General features: G+C 33.1%; 1 protein-coding gene across 2 annotated transcripts in view; it reads right to left on the bottom strand.

Moving 5' to 3' along the window:
• LOC128546218 (patched domain-containing protein 3-like) overlaps positions 1–10,992 on the bottom strand; it is a 26,034-nt gene extending 15,042 nt beyond the window's left edge. The window contains exons 1-9 of one of the 2 annotated variants that reach the window (XM_053547837.1): positions 10,536–10,992; positions 9,997–10,080; positions 8,177–8,367; positions 5,930–6,156; positions 5,066–5,222; positions 4,615–4,727; positions 3,942–4,120; positions 3,294–3,439; positions 127–327 (exon numbers count right to left, since the gene is read on the bottom strand). In XM_053547837.1, the coding sequence (XP_053403812.1) occupies positions 127–327; positions 3,294–3,439; positions 3,942–4,120; positions 4,615–4,727; positions 5,066–5,222; positions 5,930–6,156; positions 8,177–8,366 (1,213 nt within the window). In that variant the 5' untranslated portion in view covers position 8,367; positions 9,997–10,080; positions 10,536–10,992. The remainder of the gene's footprint in view (positions 1–126; positions 328–3,293; positions 3,440–3,941; positions 4,121–4,614; positions 4,728–5,065; positions 5,223–5,929; positions 6,157–8,176; positions 8,368–9,996; positions 10,081–10,535) is intronic. The other variant, XM_053547836.1, reaches the window with a different exon arrangement.

Genomic DNA, 10,992 nt, shown 5'->3' with positions numbered 1-10,992 from the left:
AATGTCGTGCTTCCATTGGAAAATTATAGATTTAAGAGTTGCCCTCTACAGCATGTACAGGACGGGTCTCTTTTTCTAGAATATTTAAGAATGTATGCAATAGTTAAAGAAGTGACGTTGGATTACCTGCGTAGGTGCAAAAACTCCTAACGGCAATGATATTTGTTCCAGCCCCTGCCATGAATGCTATAAGATCAGTTACTGTTGTAATTGTAATTCCAACGCCTGAAGTACGTAAAGTATCTGAAATTTTTTCTTCCAAAGTTGGTTTTCTCCGAGCTTCATATAAACCAGCTAACAATATAAACATATCGTCGATCCCAATTCCTATAAATCAGAAAGTAAGATTACATAATCAGAGGATAATCAATAATAATACGAAATATGTAGACTTGGTTGATATTATTTTTCCCAATGTTCATGTTTTTTTGGAAGTAGAGATGTGATTTTGTTAAAAGGAACATACTAAATTTACTAAACGAATTTTAGAGGGATGTTTTAACGCCCTAAACATCTTGACACAAGTTGAAATAATGGGAAGAGTTTTTATCTTTACCTGTCTGGTAAAATCCGTTATTTAAACAATACCTTGTAAATATGTCTGTGTTAAAAAGTTCATCGATAAAGGCATTATTTTTATAAATGAGCTTATGAATTCTAATGGTACATTTTTTTACTTTTGAAGAATTTCAAAACAAATACATGTATCACGTTCAAACATATTTTCTGCAATAAAACAATATAGTGTATTCAATAAGAACTTGTTTACAATCTATAAACATTTTACATAAAGCGATAAATCAAAAGCAGCCTTGTCAGCCACTTATTATCAAACTTAAATAAATATGAAAAAGGTTGCACAGTTATTTAAGACTATATGTTGCTAAATAATATCTCTGTACCGACTTCTCAAAGAAAATGGAACTTAGAGTTCAATTTAAATAACAGGGATTGGAATTTCATCTAGTATATTAAGATACCATTTACTTGGACAAGGGATTCTAAATAACAATGGTTTCAAGTTGGACTAAATCATAGAACAATTACTACAAATCACTTCTTATCAAAAATAGATCTTCGAGATAACAATTTGTGTACTTTCGGTGGGAGACTCCCAGAGATTACAGAACACTTTTTTTTTGGAATGAAAAAAAGTCAAACTTTTATACACAGTTTCAAGAGATTTATTACTCACAAATGCAATATTTAGATCTTTGACTGGACGAAGGAAAATGTATTATTTGGAATTAGTGAATCAAACAATGCTTTGAATGTCATAATGTTGACAGATAAATTTCACATATCAGTCAAGGATGAAATTTTGTCTCTCAAATGTAGACTCATTAAAAAAAACAATTTACTACACTTTACAGCACAGAGAGACTAAATGCCCTGAAAACATTAACCGTGGAGAAATTTGGCAAAATATGGGAATTATACAAATCTCTGATAGCGGACAACTAGGTGCAGTGTAATCAATGTGGCTAGATACATTAGTAATTTTACGATATCCTAACATTGTAGCACATGCTCTATTGAACATTTTGATTTATCATATCTCTAACCCACCGTTTTGAAACAAGCATCTTTTTTCCTTATATATATATAGAAAATAAATCATTAACCCGACTACTCTAGGCCTTTTTATTTACTTTATTTCTTTCAAAGCAAGCAAAGCTATGAACAGAATCTGATATATGTAAACAAAATGAATAGGTAATATTTAACGATCAAATACTAGTTATGAAATAAAAATTGTTCAATACTAACACATTATAGGTCACTTGCATCCCCTCATAATGAGTTTGAGGTGTACTTAGGAGACTAAATGTCAGTGGGTCTTTTGCATGTCAGATCAAAATTGGAGAGCAAGCTAGAGAAAAATTTGAAAATTTCATTTTATATTATTGAAAGTACTCCGGCACACCGTATGCATTTTTGTCTAAGCCTAACAGAGTTCTTCCCCTTCGACCGTGTCAATATAATCAATTGAATGTACTACTTTCTTTTTTGCTTAAACTAAGTATATTAAAGTTGAAACATATTTGGGTTTAAATATCAAGTGTAGTTTTATATACATGTACATCACTCCAAGGTCAGTGGAGTAATATCATTTGACCTCATTAGTTAGGCAAACGTTTCTTTTCTGTATAAGGTAACAAAAATGTAATACTTTGTGGAGCATGGGCCTCATTGGCCAAGTGGTTAAGGTTGATAACTTCAAATCACATGCCCCTCATCGATGTGGGTTCGAGCCTCACTAGGGGCGTTTAATTCTTCATTCCAACAATTAAATAAGCAAACTACTTGCTCGTTCTATCAAATGATGCAATCAAAGTGGATTTTTAAGATGTTTTTGCTCTATTTATATGGGAAGAGTCTTAAGCAATTACTTTACTGTCACCCTAATATCTTTAATTTACTTTACTTAAAACTACTCGGTCTTTTAAAAGGCTACACTAAATAAGCCGGAAAGGTCCCTCTATGCTTGCATTTCTCTTTTAAATTTGATTGATGAATGCATCGAGACCTGCAAGGATATGCTTCAATTCTGTGACAGAGTTATCAATGTATTAATTTTGCATTATTTAGATATTAAATAATATCACAAACTAAAACTTTATAGGTAGTATTTCACTCGCCGCCTAGATGATTTTTTGATATTTGATATAACTTCATTCGTTTAACATGAATTTTCGATACGATATTATAATATTTGAATTCGTCTTGTGTATACCTATTTTGAATGAATCTGTATATCATGCTTTGCTTATTACTGTAACAAATAAATGATAAGATAATATGACATAATCAGTTATGTCTATCATAATTTGTTAAAGTTGGAGGAGATAACAATTATTTTTGTACAACGCGTGTAAAGCATGAAGAATGGAGTAGGATTAAAAAACAGAAAAGATATTTAACACATAAAATGCAATTACATATATTACAGGTCAGTTTAGAGAGCGAGTAAAGTTAAATGAAATTGTTATAAACGTGTTGAAATATGATAAACACCTGTTTCAGCACTCATTCATCAGCAACATTGGAAATCCAAAAGAGCCGTTTCAGTTGATAATATATATGCCGGCCGATCATAAATAAGATAAAGACGAAAGACCATGCGGGAATGCCTTATTCAAAGAACAGAGCCGACCGTACTGCGGGCAACATGGTTTGAGGGGGAGGGGATGGGGTTGGATTTGCAAAACTATTTTGTTCCTTTTTCAAAGAAGTTTTATGCGTTAAATATCTTTTCTATATATATTTATCATATATATATATGCACTTACCAATCACCAAAAACGGAGCCGCGCCAACAATACTAACAAAATCAACACCAGCTGCTGCACACAGTCCAAAACTTGAAGGAATGGCCAACCCTGCTGCTAAAATGCCTGCCATACCCAACCATATTCTGTCTCCAACATGTTGCAAACTGTGTCAATGAAAAATTAAGACACTGTTAACCAAACATTGTATCCTAACATTTCAAAACAATAATACAGAAACTCACTTCATCATTTTCTATTTTATTTTTATTTGGTTTAACATCACACCGCCACAATAACATAGGTCATATGGCGACTTTCCAGCTAAAGGCGTTTGAGGAAGACCCTAGGTTCCCCTCCATACATTATTTCATCACGAGCAGGCATCTGGAAAGAACCACCGACTTTCTGTGAACGATCTGCACGGCTTTCTATTTTTCAGCCAAAACCCACATCTGAGAGGGACGGCTTCATCTTTTGACAGATTTCATTACTCATATTTGATATACATATATCAGACACATATTTTATATGTTGTATACAATTTGTTTAATCAGTTATTCATATTGACTACGGAACGTATAAAATGACACTTTGATATAAAATTATACATTCAAACAGTTTTTTAGAATAAACGACTGGAAATACTGTAAAGAAGAAAACAATAACCTTGCCGGTACAGTTGCAATGCAAGCATAAACAACCATCATGGTTAATGTTCCCACAAAGATGGCCATGTCTCCGAAAATAGTCCTATCAATCTCTTCACTAATCGAGTTGAAGTGACCATACGCAATATCAAAATACTCATTTCTATAGGTTGATAATTTTTCCTTGAATTCATCTGCCTAAATAATGCAATAACGTTCGAATGTTTAGAAGAGGGATAAACCATTGATTTAGTGACTAAATGAGTACCTATATATAAAAAGTAGATAGAATAAAAAGATTCTACATTATAAATACATTGGGTCATTTTATAGTGAACACGAAGACACCAGGAAAGCGTAGAACCTGCGGATATGATATGGCACAACAATGCGCTGTTAGAAAAAAAAGAAAAAGTACATCACGACTAGTGCAAAGACTGCAATACGAGAAGTTATTTACGAATATATATTTACATGTTTGCTGCTGCTTTGCAATACAATGCCCATTTGCTTTTATGGTTGTATCACAGATAGTGTAAATTGATCTAAAACATAACATATCCAATGGAAACATGGGACTCTACCAAGCAAAATAATAGCAGTCTAGACTTGACTGAACGTATATTGAAATCACTTTATTTAATGATTCAAAGACAAAATCTTTTAAAACTTTATACCTTATGATGGCTTACCCAAATTTTACCTAAGTGCTCAAATATGTGATCGTCTGTCCTAATCATATAATCCAACTTCAAGTATTCCATACTTGTAAGATATCTTCCAGATTCGTCTGTTGTTACATTTCCTAACATTTAAAAATATAGTATTCAAGCAGGTTGAGTCAATAAAACTGAAAGAAAGTTTATATTTAGAACTATGTATATCACTTGACACTGCTCCGTTTTAATGTACCTTAGTCAAATTTTGTTTGTATTATATTCTCCTGATGAAGATCTTTCGAAGATCGAAATAGCGGAGTCCAGTGATAATATCTGTACAATATCCGGTGTCGGTCGTGTGTTTTCGCTATTTATACCTTCTCCTCATAAATCTGACTTAAATATAATGTTTAATATATCAGAAGACATGTTGTTTTAGATGTATTTGATGATCAAGTATAAATATTATACAAAATACACTTACCACCAATACTAGACGAATATCTGAAAATGCCTCTTGATGAAATGAAAGACGGGAAAGTAACCCTCTTTTCATCTGACGCTGTAAGAAATTCTTCATCCCAAAATATATTTCCAACAACTGAACATTTATTGTTGTTTATTGCGCAGATATCTGAAAACTTAGAAATACAGTCAAACAAGAACATTTTCATCCTAATAAGGAGGTAAATAATCATTAATACAATAATATAAATCCATACGAAGATCCTTCATATCGACCTATAATAATATTATATTTGAATCAAAATATACATCGCCACATTCATTTGAGGAAGCCATCCAACCGGCTTACGGAGGGTCGTTGATTCTACCAAAGTGCCTGCCCGTGATGAAAATTAATGCACGGAAAAACACCTGGAGTCTTCCTTCACCGTCAAAGCTCGAAAGCCGCCACACGACCTATAACTGTGTCGACAAAAAATTAAGTGTTGTAGTGAAACATACCTTCACGTTCGGTTCATAAAATGTATGTACATTATCTTAATACTGGTTTCATACATTTCACATTAGTCGCATGCTCGTTAAATTTAACTAAGTGTATAATATGCTAATTCCATCTTGCAGTTCTGGCAGCGTTAAAGCTTTATTATTTAGGGCTCAGACTTTTAACCAGTTTCACACTGTGAAATCAATATGTGGATACAACTTTTCCTGGTCGACCTAATCTACGACATCAAGTAAAATTTCCATTTCTTTTATATGCATAAAAAAATCCACAAAGTCAACACAACGGAACATTGGTTTCATTTTCTTAAATAAAAAAAATAGTCACTATGGATGAATCTTCAAAAGAGCTTAATTATCCCGTAAGAATAAAGGAAATTACTTTTATTACTGATCCATCACTGTTCTCAGCTGTTATATTTAGAACCATGTTTGACAAGTACCCGATTTCTTCTAGTATGGTTCTGTTCAGAAGGTTTCCAGATTTACTCTTGACTATAACTCTGGCCCAAAATCCCTCATCAGATACCTGTAAAACGTTAAACATGGAGCCACTCATATCTGGGAAAATCTTTTCCACTCGACTTTTGTCTTTTCGGGTTTGTGTCTCTGAAAAAAAAAACACCTTTAGCATAAGCATGCTACTAAGAATTCATATAGTTACTTGAAAAGCTTACAGACCATTGTGATCTTAAATGACGTAAATGTAAATATATTTTCTTGGTGCAAACGATACAAATATTCAGTCAGTAAGTGTCAATGTCTGTATACAAAGTGCACTTTTAAAAGCTTCTGTGAAGAAAAGTTGACAATATACGTGGTACCAAACTACTGTTTCGTGTCACTTGCACTATTGTATTGAGCAGCGATTAAGACAGACCTTCAAGACTAATTATAAAGCGTCAAAGATTCAACTCGGCAAACGTTCCTGAAAAAGATCATGAAAGAAACGTTTGTTCCTCATAAAAAATGCTCTTAAAGGTGATCATTTAACAGAAGTTCACTGTTCAGTGTATGACACCATTTCTACAGCTGTCATTTTCACCATAATCAGTCAAGATGATGCTACCCAAAGAATGAACTTTCTAGTATGTTACTATAAATAGATAAAATCTGTAAAATTATCCTTTTGAAGTAGAGTGTTGAACCAAGCAACACAACAGTAGACTCGGTTTGATTGAGTTTTGTAATGAGAGGTACAAAAACATATGCAATGTCCCTTACGTGCCCTAACACCTACTAAAGCGAAAATTTATTACAGTAAATTGGAATGTACATGTACTTCATGTGTAAGAAAAGATAACAAAACTTAGTAAAAGTATGGAGAGACTTTTTTAAAGTCACCTGGAAGTTGTGATAGTAAATAAACATCATAAAGGCATGAACATACACCGGGTTTTATAAATTAAATCAACCGCATTTTCTAGTATCACTTTCTGATAAGAGTTCAGAACGCTTTTAGGAGTAAAAAGTCCAGTGGCAAAAAAAAATATGAAAGTGTAGCCAATGGAACAGGGATATTTAACACAGCGGTGATTTTTGCACTTCTGCGGCGCTTAGCCCTTCTGTATAAAGATTATTTTTGACGACACATGACCATTCAGTGGGTTCGATCCTTTGATGGCACAAGTTTGTCAGCGGTGCTTTGTTCATCGGTGGTTATCAGCTTAAAACGTGTCTCCCTAATGTAACGCTACTAAAAATCATTAAGTCATCTACTAATATAAGTTAAATCAACTGCATTTGCTAGTAGAACATTTACCAGTACGGTAAATGATGCCTTTGGGAGAAAACAATGTTCAGTGCGGTCACTAGGAAGGTGTAGAAAGAGTGGAATTTGCACTTTTGGTGGAGACCTTGCTTCGACGGCCCTTTTGCAAAATTTTACACTACGGACGATACATTCAGCAATGCCCGACCCTTTGGTGGCACAAGTCCCTCCCGCTCAAACAGTGTCTGAGTAAAAGGGGCAGATAAATATTCACAGATCTTGAAAGAAAAGCTCTTACTGTCAACTGGTCTGTAGTTCTGACTCTATAGCTATGTTGCTTTTTGAAAGACTGGGTTAGGACATTAGCTTTTAGTGTTGTAAAAACTTAAAATTTTAAACTCTTGACCCAAAAATCCTGACAAATTCATTAACTACCTTTTTGATAATGATTCAGCTTCACGTCACTTAAAACAACATTTGGTATTTATACATTATATACTTTTGATGAAACCTTAAAACAAATAAATTGTGTAAAAGAGAAAGATTCAAAGTCAAAGTCTTCATTTGTTATAATTATCAAACATGTCCTACTAACCTAATTTGTCATACATTATATCATTCAAAAACTAAACACACAATTAGAAATAAAATGAGTAAATAACTTTAATGAAATCAATAAAATTCTAAGCATAACACTTGCATTACTACTACAACAATGTCGTTGAAAGAAACACATGCAGACGTAGATTGTATTTCAATACTAAATATGTCAATACTAAACTGAAAGCATCGTCCAACTGAAGCATAAGAACTTCGAGTCTTCAGACTTTATGTTTTGTATTAATCCCAAAGTTGTTCAAATATTATACAATGTATGTCCCTCTTTTTGATGGACCTGACAGGAAATTGTTCACTTACCTTGGGGAAGATAAACTTTTTTAGCATCTATTTCCCATTTCATATTAACGATCCCTATTGCACAGGCACCGTTTATTATAATCGATATGATAATTATTTTTGGCGCATGGCTGTAAACAAAACGACCATAACTTTCAAAGACAACGCCAATCTTTCGTTCAACCTGTTTATAAAGTGTCAGGGATCTCATTCTGAAACAAAAATTAAAACGTGTATATATTTGTAACATTTATAAATTTCATGCAATATTTGTATATATGACTACACGTTTTTCGGGGTTTTTTTCGGGGTTTTTTTGCCATTAGAGTTTGTTAGAAGCACAAACCAGAGATGTGGAATATCTAAAAGTCCTATAAGGTTTTGATTTTATGTTAAAACATATAAAGCAACTGTTCAAATAAATGTCAGACATTTTTTCTTGTTTTAACGTCGCACCAACGCAATATTAGGTCATATGGCGATTTTCCAGCTTTGATGGTGGAGAAAGACCCCGGATGGTAAGACAAACACTATTATCAGCATTTATCGTCAGAACCAGGGAGGTAACAAAAATAGACTCAATGATATTTCCCACTTTGTGAATCAAGTCAATCAACTATTCAAACCTTTGACATTTATACGAGAAAACGATTATCGAAAATAGGAATAGGGAAATGATATAATTTATTAACATATTAGCCAAAAATTGATAGCCCGCACAGTAAAAACAGTCAGAAACCCACTCTTTTTATAAATTAACACTTGCAACAAATAAGAAGGTATGTCAGAAATGAAAATGAGCGAGATGAAACTTTATTATGTTCTTTAAACATATATTTAAATTGTGCAATTACTTTAGAGTACATATATTTAAAGAAATTTAAATAAAGTTGAAAAACAAATACACTAAAGACGATCAAGTATCCAGTGTTTTTGTATGCACACAGTATCATTGTCAACTAACTAGTGTCAGGTTAAGAACGAAATTACGTTTTAAAGTCGTCTAACCAATTTATTGAAATTATAGTACCTCTACGTGTTATAAATGCAGTGGATAAACTGACTGACATGTGGGAAATACGTTGCACAATTTTGAGACCCTGCATAAAGTTTTTACTTGCATTTCACACATAAAATAACATGGACTAAAGGAGAATCTAAAGTTAACATAGCCGGCACAATTCTCACGAAAAAAATATTGTTCAACCATCTAAACCAGTTTTCTTCTAGTGCCACACTATACAGAAGATAAATATTTTAAAAATCAGGTTCCTGGTCATGTATGTGTAGGTGACATGTCTTTGTGAATTCATACGCAGGTATCCTTATTTTGTGTTTATGTGTGCAAGATGTAATGATCTGGTATCAATTAACATACCGTATTAGTTTCTTTGCTCGATATACATGTATCTGAAATATTTCTACTATTACATTGCCATGACACTTTACTAAGACGTGTTACTGTATTCCCTTGAAAAACAACGATTTTGACGACAAAGCACTGGATACTTACATCAAAAGAGCAAAACACACCGTACACATAATTAACCTTTACCCTGCTAAATTTCTAAAATGGACTTGTCTATTATTCAATTTGGTTAGTACCATTTATTATTTGAACGGGTGTTCACTGAAAATTTACTGACCGAATAGCGAACAGTGCAGACCATGTGCATGCTGACCTTTGTCTGCACTGGTCGCAAAGGCAAAATCACTTGCTGCCAGCAGGCTAAAGGTTAAGATGTACTTTTATAAGTTATGGCGAGAAAACTATAGTGGTTAGTTGTCTTTAACGAACTTTTAAGTATACAGATAACACTTTCAAGGATAAAATTACTTACACATATTTAAATTTAAAACCAAAACGTTATTGATATTTCCCTTGTACATGTTTTTGTTTAAAAGATTGGAAAGCTGATGTTGACCTACAAAGACAATCGTTTCACTATTAGTATAAGTCACACATTCTTTTTGAAACGAAATACATATGCATAAAAGTAAACATTTGGATATGGAGTATTGAAATGCATCTAAATATAAACACAATTGATATTCAAGCTTTAATCAGTATATAGTAAATGAGCGCTGGATTTACTTTTGGGCCCCGGACTGTCTGCTGATCATTTTTATCATATGTAGCATCATTATTGACCAAACAAATGTGCCGAATTCCTATGAATAGATCGAGCTACCAATTATCTTCAGACCAACTCGAAAGATAATGCACTACAATGTATTACATAAGACAAGTGTTAAATATATTCATTAAATCATAGAGCAGTCCAAATCTGGGGCGTTTTACGTGCCTACTCTTCAATTTTACAAATTTAGCATGAAACAGATGTTAAAAATCCTTTATTGAAAACGAAATATGACTTACTTTTTTATTAGTTTACTCTTTATCCGTTATATAGCGTATTTATAACTTGCAGCGCTACTACAAAACATGTTGCTGATAACAGCTAAACACAATATGCTCATAGATAACACACGACTGTACAAAAGTGTAAACATTTCCGCTAGCATATACTTCGGTTTTGAAGGTGTACTGAGAAATACAAATGCTTATAGATCTAGACATAATAGCCGCGATAGTATAGGTGCAACCTTTTTATTATTTTGTGGGCGTTGGTTCGATATCCGTCAGAGTTACACATTTATAAACAATATTCTAGTACCTTGAAATCCGGGAAATAAGCCGCGGTAAAAACTTATACTTCTGAAACACCTGTTTTGTTGAAATTTCCTAATGAAAGTAATCCGATGCTAACAGATAATTACCCATTAACAGTTTTGTCTGGCCTAACAAAGAAATGCACCTATGATTTAATCGCCCA

The sequence above is a fragment of the Mercenaria mercenaria genome, chromosome 7, assembly GCF_021730395.1.
Source record: "Mercenaria mercenaria strain notata chromosome 7, MADL_Memer_1, whole genome shotgun sequence".
Lineage (NCBI taxonomy): Eukaryota > Metazoa > Mollusca > Bivalvia > Venerida > Veneridae > Mercenaria > Mercenaria mercenaria.
Note: the sequence above shows the minus strand (reverse complement) of the source record. Positions and strands in the feature narration are given on the sequence as shown.